Source organism: Apostichopus japonicus, chromosome 8 (assembly GCF_037975245.1).
Source record: "Apostichopus japonicus isolate 1M-3 chromosome 8, ASM3797524v1, whole genome shotgun sequence".
In the NCBI taxonomy this organism is placed as follows: Eukaryota; Metazoa; Echinodermata; class Holothuroidea; order Aspidochirotida; family Stichopodidae; genus Apostichopus; species Apostichopus japonicus.
The window spans coordinates 12,557,824-12,571,314 of NC_092568.1; the positions used below are offsets into that span (position 1 = coordinate 12,557,824).

Sequence of the window (13,491 nt, forward strand, 5' to 3'; positions counted from 1 at the left end):
CGTTGAACATACATGGTTGTGGGTACAAAAGTTACTCAGGCTGGTTTATAACAATATAGGAGTAATGATCAGTGTACATGTAGGAAATGTGTGTTTCATCCAACTAGACTATGAGGCATAAGGTTACATAGTGTTTACACAATGCATATAAATATTTTTAGGTTTTATATACAAAAACTGTTATAAATACACACCCCTTTGCACTTGGGAAGCACGCAGTTCCAAAAAAAATGGTTACGTATTGTCCAAAGCTTAATTTTGTGAGCTTAAGTTTGTAGGCTTAATGTTGGAAAGGTGTTGCATATATGCTTATGGGTAAATCTCATTGTAAGTAAATACCCAAATCAGTAAGTTTTGGGGTATTTCCATAATGCATAATTATTATGATGAGGGTTTATGCACAAAACTGCCATACATACATACCTTTGCAATTGAGTAGCATCTTAGTCACTTTGCATGTATTGTAGCAACGTGCTGAAAAGATATCATGCACACACATCATTCTGTTAATTGCATTAAGTCCATTGTTAAAGTAATAACTCAAACATTTTGAAGTTGTTTTGATAAAAAAAAATTATGTCATGCCTTATTACATGTGACAAAATGTTTTTTCATTAACTTTCGTGTGTAAAAGTAAGTTGGCCTGACATTTCGATCCTAGCAGGATCTTCTTCAAAGGCTGAATGACAAGTAACAGTAACAGAAGGGACAAAAACACGCACAGAATACAGACAGGTTAATGAGCATGGTGAACACAAAGAGATAGAAGTAAGGGTATTAGTAGACAAGGGATGGAGAGAAGAAAGAAAGAAACCACGGGGGAAGAGGAGAGGTTGGAGATAAACAGTGGAGGGACAAAGAGAGGATTAAGGGAAGGGGGTAGGGAATAAACTGGAGAAGGAAAAAGACAGAAAGGTGTGGAGAAATTTCATTAACTTTCATTTGATTTCAGTAATAGCTAAAAAATTTCAGGAAAAGATTTTAAAAAAAGTGGCTCTTTTATATGTGATTACAGAATAGGTATGTAGGAAAAGTATCTGGGTGACAAACAGTTAGGAAGGGAATCAAATTATTGATAAATTACTTTATCTTCACAAGATGAAATGATCTATAACTGCACATGTGTAGTTTGATCGATTTGAATTCTATATTGAATAATACTTGAGCACATAAAATATGACCAAACATAAGCAAACTGCCTTTAATAAGATTGTCATAATGAATACAAGCTGTCTTGAACAGCATAGTTGCATTTACTGAGATTTTCATGACTATATGCTTCACCTCTTCTGAAGTTTTTAAAGTACATGTTTTATTAGGTACTTTCAGCATTATGTCATATAGTGTACATCCTCCTTCTATAGTTCTCATTGGACAGATGGTATCATGATAAGCCGTACAATGTCTGCACTCTTTCTCAGAAACGCTTCTGACTCGAACTTGACAAACCCACTCTTGATCGCATACATAGATCTCTGCAGTGTTGCCATGCATGTGCAGTTTTTGACAGCCATGTTAGATATTTGTTACATGTGCATTCGTTTGTGTGAAGTAAATTGATGGGCTCGATAGATGGTTTGAATTTCCCTATCGTTAGGATAAACCAACCAAAATAAGACAACTAAAGAAAAAGCGGGGGAAAAAACGAAAACAACAAAAAAGAAAAGATGGAAAATTCTGGTTGGATATATGCAGGTGACATGTTCGTTGAATCGACACTTGGGGATAAAGGATTTAAATTTACTGGTATGGTTGTGGTTTGTGTGGTGTGTTTCTTATAAATCTTGGTGTAGATTTCAGGGAGTTGCTACAGCTGAGGCCAGCTGACAATGAATGTATAAACTGTACATGTCATTATAACATTTGTATGCATACATGTATAATATGACAGATATATTTTCAAGTTTCAAATAGGCTTTTAAATCAAGTGGAAGAGAGAATCAAAGCAATGCATTCCAATTATCTCAAGTTGCTCCAAAAGAATTGAAATGAATACTAATTTGGTAATACATTATCTTCTTACGTACATGTATGTAATTATGTGGCAGCACTTGGGTGGCTGACTAAAACTGACCAGAGTCACTCAAGTAAATCAGTGCAGGATTTACTGCTAAATGTACCTGTCTCCTCACCACTTAGGCACTCTTGCCCTGCCATTTCTACTGTACAAATTATGAGTACCTAAATGGAAATTAATTTTGGATGAAGTAGATATTAAAGGTGGACTTTGTTCTGAAATCAAAAGCTTCCACTGAGAATGAATTGCAGTCAAAACACGCATTGCAGTAATTTGAAATGGTAGTGTCAGGAGGAGGAGGGTGATGACATAAGAGGGTCATTAGGGACATAGTGTAAGAATGCTTAATAACAGGTTGTAGGTATATCGGAGTGCATATGTACAGAAGACAGGTAAGTATCGTCATTCGTAAATACCCAAGCCAGGCAGGTTTGGGGTATCTACTGCAGAAAGAATACATTTATAGCACTGTTTGCCATTGGAATTGGATCTGGTGTCGAATTGCTATCCTTCCTGTCCATCCCATCCGCATTGTCCTTTTGCAACCAAAACTGTAAAACACAAATTTAACTATTAAAGCACAGTCTTCTATGGACTTCACTCAGTGGATCAAGCTAATGAGGTTGTATATGTACAGTACAACAATGTGAACCAACTGTTTGCCATGTACTATAATTGATTATTAACTGAATGGAGACATAGTCAGTGCCATAACTACCTAATTGCAAATAAGAATTTACAAGCTGGTTTATATATGAATAGGTATGAAGAACCAGAATAAAGGTCCCTGGATAGAATACAATGCTTGGGATAAGATAACAAGTTTAATTACCTGTAAGTCTTTTGCCAACGAGCATATGGAACAATAAGTTTGTTTGGAATGTATACAGTTAATAAATATACATACAATATATATATATATCTATATACAGTATAGATGTATGGATTAAAACCATCTGGTATGACTTGATGACCTTTCCACTAAATATCAATGATAAACGTATATGTCTCTACTGGGCAATTGTAATTACATTTGTTCAACATGAGACTAAACGATTAACAACTTGATTGCGTAAATGCAGTCCAGAAAGACAAATTTTAATCAGGTTACAGGCCAGACAGAGTCTAATTTTTGGCTGAGATGCTCCATGGATCATTGTAAACTGTGGTTTAGGTACAAATAGTACTAATGCAATTGACACTAATATTGTCTAAAAGTTGTGTTTATTTGATCCAAGCCAGATTGATCCTACATTAGTCTCAGCATGTAGCATTTGAATCCATCAGGGAGTGTGCAATGTATTTTGATCCCTGGAAAAAACACAAGACTCGTAGGTGCTAAAGAACATAAATTGCCTTGCCCATCTCAGTGTACTTTCTGTAACAGTGCTTGTCTGCTCACTATCACAGCTTTGTTTTATGACTCAAAAAGTTGGGATAACACTTATAGGATCTTCCTTAGACAACATAAAATAATTTTCTTTCCATATGAAAGCACTTTGAGATGTTCTCTATAAAGGAATTGTTAACTTGAAAGTAGCTTTATGACATTTGATTGTTGTCATAAATATTGTCAACCTATCACGCCTTTAATACCTTAGTTTGCATACAACATTATTACAGCTAATCAAACTTAGTGCCTCAGTTATACCTAACAAATGGTTTTTAATATATGCATGTATGCGTGTAGTAGGTTTTATCTGCATAAGGAACCAAATTATTTGGAGTATTTTATGAGAAAGTAATACAGACCCACTGTAAAAGCAAAGTACAGCTGTGCAAAATGTGGAAACTAAATAGAAAAATTAACACCAGTATTACACTTGCATTAAATTAAAAAATTCATTGCTGTAAGCAGGTACCTATCCTGCAATATTATTATATGTTTCAGAACAAAGACGTGCCTCCCACCAAGAAAGTGAAGTTTCTAAAAACGATGAGATTTCAACTCATTATTTTGCCTTCCTATTCCTGCTACTGTTTCCTCCCTCCCTTACCTGTTTCCTCCCTCCCTTACCTGTCTTCCCACAACCTTAGCACACTCCCCAGAACCTTAGCACCCTCCCCACAACCTTAGCACACAGTAACAACAGGCAAATGGTTGTGTATAATGTCTGAGTTACTTAACAGAGTGTTAATTTTTCATTTCTTTCATAATCTTTCTGCAGGATCCGACATCAGTGATTCCTGTGACACTAAAGGTAGATCCCAAGGGGTATTTCCTGTACTGGAAGGATCAGAAGAAGGTGAGTGAAATCAGTCTAGGAAATTATGGTAGAGCTAGTTTCTTTGTTTTGTTTTTCTTCCTCTGGTTTTTATTCCTTTACAGATGGCAATAGAAATCTACAGTAGGCAATGACGATAAAGTGTGTCTGTATGGGTGGTTGTGTGTGTGACACACTGGTTTGTAAAACGCAATAACTCAAAAAGTACAGGATGGTTGAACTGCATCTACATAATGTCGATCCAACTTCTTGTGTGCAGGGTTTATATTACTTGCCTTGATATAAAACATTGGTAGGAATCAAATGTTAGGCTCTCTATGTTTCTTTTTCTCAACACTTACATATCATTTTCTTTCCTTTTTTTCTTTTATTATTTAAGCAATGTTAACTTTGCTTAATATTCTTGTATGTTGCATATTTAAATGAAATGAACCAAACATGAACCAATTTGTCCAGTAGATTGCAAGTTTTCATATTTTCCCATCTACATTACCATAATTCAATGTCCTCATAAATGTCAAATCTCTGCATGTCCACTTTCTTTTCTCCTAAAATTCTTCAAACTTTCCTACTTAATCTAGCCGTTTCATTCAAAAATGTGCAAATTTCTTTTCTCTCTACCTTGTAATATACCTAAATTGAAAATGTAAAACATTATTGTAGTATCCATATTTTGGTTACCAACGACACATGAAAGAGAAAGGAAATTTTAGTTCTAAAGACACAACCTTTGATGAGCAATGTTCAATCTGAAATGGCATCTCTTAATTTACTTCACTATTCACCTCCCTGTCTCGTCATAACAATTGCACTCTTGCAGTACTGTGTTTAGAGCTCTTGATAACCTTTTATTCACTTCAAAACAAAACTATCTAGACACTATGGGGGGGGGGGGGTAGAATGAGAAGGGAGGTCATTGACCGGTGGTGTCCAGTCATAGAGGGTGCACACAGTGTTAAAAGGTCACCAGTTCATTCTTGACACTGTAGAGCGAGAGTGCTGAGGATGTGAGGAGACAGGTAAGCTCCCTTATTCGTCAATTTCTAAACCTGTTCGGGTTTGGAATTTGTACCACCCTCTCCTGGTGACCAGCCCATTCCGGTCTACCGCCCTCCTCATTCTACCATTCAAAATTTTAGCTCTCTTCACAGCACTGTAGAAAATTCCATTGATATTTGTGAGATTTGCAGGAGAGGTGGGGAGGGGTGAAGGGGTAGGAAGATGAACCCAAACTACAAATTGATCTTTAGCACCAACAAGCAGAGACCTTGTTAGAACTGTAAAATGGTCTATAGTATGTTTAGCTTGTCAGTTCAGTTCAATCTCATGATTTGTCATAGCTGATCAGAATTTGCTACTGAACATGGCTCTCTTCTTGTCATGGATTATCCACATAACAGCCATGTATTGAGATAATAATGAGACATTTAATTAGGATTCAATGGTGCAGACTGCTTGGACTGCTTAGTTTTTACATGTTTGAACAGAATGCACTACCTCATCCGAACACGTAGAACTGTTTAGTCGCGCCAGCTGAATTGTGCAATCTTATCGCAGAATACAAATGTTGCTGGTAGACTATAATAAAGTGTTGGACACTATCAGCATGTATGTCAAAATATCTCACAACTGTGTATATATTGTGGAGATAATTGAAATTACTGTTTTCCATATTGACAGATGAATGTAGGCCATGTAGGCTATGTTGTACATTAGAAACAGTGAACTGTGATGTACAGTATGCCAATTTGTTGCTGTTTGCACTCAATTTGTATAGAGGAAGGGAAGAGGAAAAGGGGATCTTGGAAAGAAAATGATTAAAATTTCAATACTCAATTTCACATCCTTGAGGGAGAAAAATCCAAGAACAAACCAAGCTACTGACATGGGGATGGAAGAGGGGGGGGGGCAGGGGAGCGGGAGGAGGAGGAAATTTGATGGCTGGAAGGATAATACATTTTAAACAAATTGGTAGCAGTACCATGCGTGTGTATATATACTGTGATCAAATAAATTGCAAGATTTCTTTGTCAAAATTCACATTTCATTCTTACAAATTTTTAAGGTTTTGGCATTCTTTTCAGACCATTTCCATATCCCACCATGTTAAATATGACACTGCATATGTATACTCTCTCTGCATAAGATTGCAAATACCTTGATCTAACTTACTAATTTCAAAGTTTTCAGCTGCAGTTTTAGAGGGCAAGACAATGTGGCAAACCGAAGATAATCAATTCAGTTAACAAATATTAACCACGGTAGCAGTGATTATACATTGATAAACTAATATCCTACCTACAACATAGTCTGTGCAAGCAGCATGGCAGGTCCAATAAATGAAATTATTCCTTCGTTAGAGTCTGTTCTCTCTCGCAAATTTCTGCATGTCAGCGGGGAGAAAACATTTAATCGCAATAGTAGGCAATCTTCCGTAGCCTTGCGAAGTTGTGTCAATTGGATCTTGCTTCTGTCGGGCATTGTTTCAAGTCTCCTTCTCATCATATCTTCATTATATTTGGGGTATAATGCCCTTCATATTAGTTTCTTTAGAATAAATCATATTAATATCACATATTAAAGGGACACCTTGTATTTACATGGAAGAAGTAACTTTTCAAAAGTTGACAGGTTTAAGAAAACTGAAAAACATCTTAAAGGCATTGTTCCAAGAAAATTGCAATTATTATTGGTCTGTTGTTCTAAGGCTTTACACATCTTATTTTATCTTTGTGAAGAAGAACAGTTGCTAAAACGAAATTGGAGATGCCTCCTTTCTATAATAATACAGTTAACTTCAATACTCAGTGACACTGTATGTCTCCAGACAACACTACACATACTATCTACATAAATTGCCTAAAGCCATCTGGTGTTAAAAAAAATCATCAAAAGTTCATTTTTTCAGACCTGCTTTGCATAAATGCTTTTCTGTTAGCTGTTCTCGCTGTTTCTTTCTTCATATATCTTGCAATCCTACATATTTATCTACAGATATTTGTAGATGTTTAGCTGTGATCCAATTGGTAAACATCATTGAAGATGAATGTGGCAAAAAAGAAAATTTTGCATAAACAGCAACTGCCATGATTCAGTACTTTCCACAAGAATAGAAAAAATTACTAAAAAAATGTATGTAATTTGCTATCAGTCCTGGACAAGTTGGTTATACCAACCATGTTTGGTTCAACATATTTTACCTAAATGTAATTATATCAATTTGATAAGTGCATTGTATACCTAAGTATTAACATTTCATTGCTAATCTTGAAAACCATGCATTTCTCCTCACTCTTTTGCAAGCCTGATTCTATCAGGGTGTGTCGATTTGAAGCAACAGGACTCTTGACATGTTTCGAGGACACCAGACATAAGAGAATAAAAATTGACTGCTATATTATATGGTATCATTATACCCTGAAGAACTCTGGCTATTTGATACTCATCAGTTTATGTGAAGAGTTTCTGACATGAATGGTGTTTGACATTGGTTTTAAAGGAGTGCACTTTTAAAAGCTGCATATTGCATTTAACCTGTCCCTGTCTGGCTTCACCATAACATTCTTGACCACTAAGGGACAGACAAGGTCATTGAAAAGGTCTCCCCCCCCCTCCCCCAAATCACACCATGACTAATGAAATTATATGGAAAAAGTTTTAAAGATGTTATCATGAAAATATAAAATATTACATTAAATTTGTGAGACACAAGAGGTTCTTGATTGGGCGAGGGGTGGGGGAGGGGGGAGGGAGAGAAGTGTGATGGGTTAGAGTGGGTATATCCAGTTTTGTGTCAATGCTTGGTCAGAGGGCAGGTCCAAGCTATTGTATCCCTAGAAGCCAAATTTCAAACTTTACTGAAGCACCCTAAATGTGGTGTCATGTTAAAGCTGAATTATTGAAGTTTCAAATTTTCATAATTTTTCAATTTTTTTTTGCCTATTCGAACAATTACAGCCAGCTAATTTGCATAAATTCAAGTTGCAGTGTGACGTACGGGACATTTGGAATCCTATTTCGCTGCCAGCAATATGAACTTATTGAATATAAGTTATGTGGGACATGATACACCCTTCCTTCCAATAATTTTGACAAATTATGTTTGGGGGTTCATCAATTAAATATGCTAATTAGCCACTGTCCAAATACTGATGTCCCGTACGTCACAATTTTCAACACTTTTTTTCAAGTTTTGATATGGACGAACAATTTTTTTTTGGTGATATTCTGTAAAGTTCTAATTAAGAACATTGTTCAACAAAATCCATCCCAAAAAAATTGAAGAAATATTCACAGCAAATCTAATTATCAAAATTAAAAATGTGACGTACGGGACAAAATGTGACGTACGGGACATAGTGTGGGGGAAACCCTGTATTTATACATAATAAACATGCATGGGCTCCAATGGGGACCTCTACTGGAAACCTTCCAATGCTTACCAATTTATTTTGTTGAAAGATGGTAGTTGCAACTTACAATCCCTGCATGCCTGAAGAGCACAACATGGCTTCAAATAAACCATTGACTGATGACCACCAACAGCCCAGGTGTTGTTCAATATACTATTGGGAAGTCAATTGTTGTGTGTGTGTGGGATACAGAATCATCTACAATGCTATTCAACATTGACATTGAATGAGGACGACTTCAAGAATGTTGAGTTTGCATTTCAACATTTCGTAGGCCTATTGTGAAGTGTGACTATCATGACTGTGCAACAATGTTCTTGTGTCCTGAACTTAGATAGTAGACATTGAGATTTTTAGTTACAAGTGTAGAGTTTTGCTCGCCCAATTTTTGCAGAGGACAATCACTCATGAGTTTGTTCAATAATCAGTATTAGGTCTATAGAGTTGTACTAGTTTCATAGATGGACATTACATTGACGTTACTGTGGACATTTTGATATGTTTTGAATGGGATGGATCGTATTTCAACTTGAGGGTTAATAGTGGGGAGTATGATACAGTGTTGTACAGTATACAATATACCAAAACAGTTTTGCACCAAAACTTTGCATCATGAATCATTTGTGGTCTAACAAAGCTAGAATTGATGTTATGACTATTTGGTCTGGTAACCAGTATTAGGTCTATAGAGTTTTCTTTGTTGTACTAGTTTCATAGATGGACATTATGTGGACGTTACTGTGGACATTTTGATATGTTTTGAATGGGATGGATCATATTTCAACTTGAGGGTCAATAGTGGGGAGTATGATACAGTGTTGTACAGTACATACCAAAACAGTTTTGCACCAAAACTTTGCATCTTGAATCATTTGTGGTCTAACAAAGCTAGAATTGATGTTATGACTATTTGGTCTGGTAACCATAGTTCTATAGAGTTTTCTTTGTTGTACTAGTTTCATAGATGGACATTACGTGGACGTTACCTCGGACATTTTGGTATGTTTTGAATGGGATATGGATCATATTTCAACTTGAGGGTCAATAGTGGGGAGTATGATACAGTGTTGTACAGTATATACTGGAAACAGTTTTGCACCAAAACTTGCATCTTGAATCATTTGTGGTCTAACAAAGCTAGAATTGATGTTATGATGAGTATATATTTGGTCTGGTAACCAGTATTAGGTCTATAGAGTTTTCTTTGTTGTACTAGTTTCATAGATGGACATTATGTGGATGTTACTGTGGACATTTTGGTATGTAATGAATATGATGGATCATATTTCAACTTGAGGGTCAATAGTGGGGAGTATGATACAGTGTTATGAGTATATATACCAAAACAGTTTTGCATCAAAACTTTACATCTTGAATCATTTGTGGTCTAACAAAGCTAGAATTGATGTTATGAGTATTTGGTCTGGTAACCAGTATTAGGTCTATAGAGTTTTCTTTGTTGTACTAGTTTCATAGATGGACATTATGTGGATGTTACTGTGGACATTTTGGTATGTCTTGAATGGGATGGATCATATTTCAACTTGAGGGTCAATAGTGGGGAGTATGATACAGTGTTGTACAGTAAATACCAAAACAGTTTTGCACCAAAACTTGCATCTTGGATCATTTGTGGTCTAACAAAGCTAAAATTGATGTTATGAGTATTTGATGAATGTGTAGAGTAGATTTATACTTTACGCATTCCATGTTTTATGTAGTGGAATGATCTCACAAGTACAGTCACTGCTCTTTTCGATCCCCGAAAGAAGGAAATATGGCATTAAATTACCAATGACATTGTTCTGGCATATCCAAATTAATGTTTTTATGTAGAAATCAGCTTGTTATGGTATATTCAGGAATAAAAATATGAGTTTTCATAGTCAATTTTTATTTGGACAAATTGTCCCGTACGTCACATGTCCCGTACGTCACAGGACAATTTTCATTTGTGTAATCACTGAACTGGAATGGCTTCATATTTTTTTCTAATATGTTACAGCTTAGCCCTAAGAAGGTTAGGCTATTCATTAGTTATAACAGCTTGATCACTGCCCTCCTAATTTCAGAGGGATTTCAGCATTGCTCTTTAGCACAAAAAACACAAAATTCTCTGGTCCCGTACGTCACACTGTACATTAATTAAGATGGGACCTAATTAAAGCAAGTGTAGGAAATCTTCATGAGTTTTTAATAAAGTAGCAGCAATAACAAATATGAAAACCTTAAAAAGTTTCTGGAAAATAGATTTTTTATAACTTTTAGACACATTTAAGTCTCTGAAATGTCCCGTACGTCACAGTGCAAATAGCTTGGACCTGCCCTAGAATGATGCAAAGTTGCAGCCCTTGATAATGCAAAATGTATCTTTAAAAGATTGATTATGAGTTCCTTTAATTTTAAGTCACATACTATACTGTACAGCTCATACCTACCCCAATTTGGCAACTGATGCTGTTTGTAATCACATTACCACAAGGCGGTACTTCTGCTACTCCTTTTCGTAATTTTTATGACTTTTTGCTGTTACAAATAAGGAGCAAACTCTGGATTAGAAGAAACTCCAAAACAGAGTTTATTTTTTTTCTTCTTTTGTTTGGTTGGAATTTAATGCTGCTGCATTTAAGGAGGAAAATAATTATACATTATAATTATAGTTATTGGGAGGAAGTAAAACTGTCATTAAATTGATTCTTTTGTAGCAATTAATAGATCAAGTACCATGAAGAATATAAAGTAACATTTCAGGGAAATGTCTGTAATAGCTAACTGCTACTCAAATTAAAAACTAAAAAATATCTCTTAAGATATTTTAAAAATAATTCTTAGGCAATATTTAATCTTTTTATTCTATTTTAAACATTTTGTCAGCCAGACAGACACTGTACCATTTTAGCATAGGTCAAATATAAGCTATAAAACATCTACAGAATTTTGACTTTTATGTCATGTTATTTGAAATGAAATGTGATTACTCATGCTATTTAATGTGATTGTTATAAAGTTAGCATCAAACAAGCACACCGAAATCAATCCTTCAGCCAACATCTATGTGAATCTAGCTAGAAACAGCTGGGGATTTAATTTATAGCAATAAACTGATCATCTCTTTGTTTTGCAGTGCAAATAATAGTTCATTAACTTTATTACAAATTACGCAGCATTTGTGAAATTGTTATCCTTTTTAAAGCAGGCATGTGAAGTGATTTTGAATGTTAAATGCTAAATTTTATATGATCACAAATTCCAAATATACACAGTAGGGTGGTGATTACTTATCATTTAAAAAAAAAAAAACGAAGTAAAAACTTCAAGATCTAGGGTCGGGGGGAAGGGGGTTGGGGGAAGGGGTTTGGGAGATTGAGTCTCAAAGTTTGATCAATTACAGTCTTGTTTTGAGGTTGTTGGTTGGTTTGATAAATGTGTAGACCAAGTGCAAACAGTTGCTTTTAAGATATGCTAGGTATTGATCAATAGAAATTGATAGAAATATATGTTCTTGAATTATGCCCTCATTGTGGCATCTTACACAACAGTTTAATATTATTTAGTTTTATTAATACAGTCAAATAATATAAAAGTTTTGACATTTAGAATTGATGTATATAAACCTTCTCTTTTGCCTACAGAGATGTCTTTATAAATGATGTGATGTAAACAATTGTTTCCTTACATGGTAGAATTCTTGAATACTTGACATATTTTTTTATTACTTCTACTTTGACATTTTCTGTATAAGGATATATATTTTTCTTCTTCTACTTCTTCTTCAAACAAACTTTTGATTATAGATTTATAGTAATGGGTATATGCAGTGACAGAGAACTGGTCTTGAATATTTATTAACACTGAATGTATTCACTATCATTCAAGCTTCTCTTCATGCTTTCTGAATCAATGTTAATATTTCATAAGTTGCCATGAATTTGTATACAAAGGTATCACAACTTGTTCATACTGTTGCCATTGTGAGAAAGTTTCAAAGAGGTCTTTCTCGTTGGAATATTTTATGAATTGCTTTATATTTAGGAGAAGCAAACCCAAGCATCATCTTTATACATGATAGAGATTATGAATTTGTGATGAACAAGTCTCCCCACAAAGTTCAGAGAATTCTTTCTCATTTGTTATTTAAACTTGGTTTAAAGTATGTCTCTTCTTCCATGGGGTTTACAACAAATGTTTGTAACTCTAGGAGCTTTATATCATGTTTTGCAAAGGCAATTGCTTCCATTTGTGGCACAATATGACTATTTCTTAAATCAAATTCAATCATACTTGAAGCACTTGTTGATATATTCATAACATGACGGTCTGCAAGTAAATATCTTGAACTAATGCATATTCATGTCAATATGTATCTATTCATAAAAAGCATTTAAAATGTATGCACTTTATATGTAGATGTTCTATGATCATGCCATTACATATGTCTGTCAAAAGCTTTGAGTGTACATATACTGTATACAGAGAAAGGGTTGTATACAACAGGTAAAGTGTCATCATCTAACAATCATGCTTTATGTCTAAGCTGCTATCATCTTTACAAAATGTCATAAATGTCTCATTTTTCCTCTCCATTTCCACCTCACTTTGTCTTTTAATGGATAAACACAGGCATCCAAAGCGGATGGAACATCACGGGAGAAGCAGCCGGTTTGTATTACACTTTTAACAGTCACAGATTATCTCCCTCCATGCATGAGATGGTTCTTAGCTGTTGTGGTTTCCTTTTCTCAGTTTTTTTTATTTGTTTGTTTACATATTTATCTTCCTGTATCCTTTTATTAAAATATATTTCTATATCTAGGGGTGCCATTCTCTCACCGATGTT

The 13,491-nt window shown here is 34.9% G+C and overlaps 1 protein-coding gene across 45 annotated transcripts in view; it reads left to right on the top strand.

Moving 5' to 3' along the window:
• The window catches only part of LOC139970443 (1-phosphatidylinositol 4,5-bisphosphate phosphodiesterase beta-1-like), a 152,393-nt gene that overhangs the window by 24,954 nt on the left and 113,948 nt on the right, over positions 1-13,491 (top strand). For 44 of the 45 annotated variants that reach the window (XM_071976106.1, XM_071976113.1, XM_071976112.1 and 41 more), the window contains exons 2-3: positions 4,186-4,263; positions 13,275-13,313. In XM_071976106.1, the coding sequence (XP_071832207.1) occupies positions 4,186-4,263; positions 13,275-13,313 (117 nt within the window). The remainder of the gene's footprint in view (positions 1-4,185; positions 4,264-13,274; positions 13,314-13,491) is intronic. The other variant, XM_071976107.1, reaches the window with a different exon arrangement.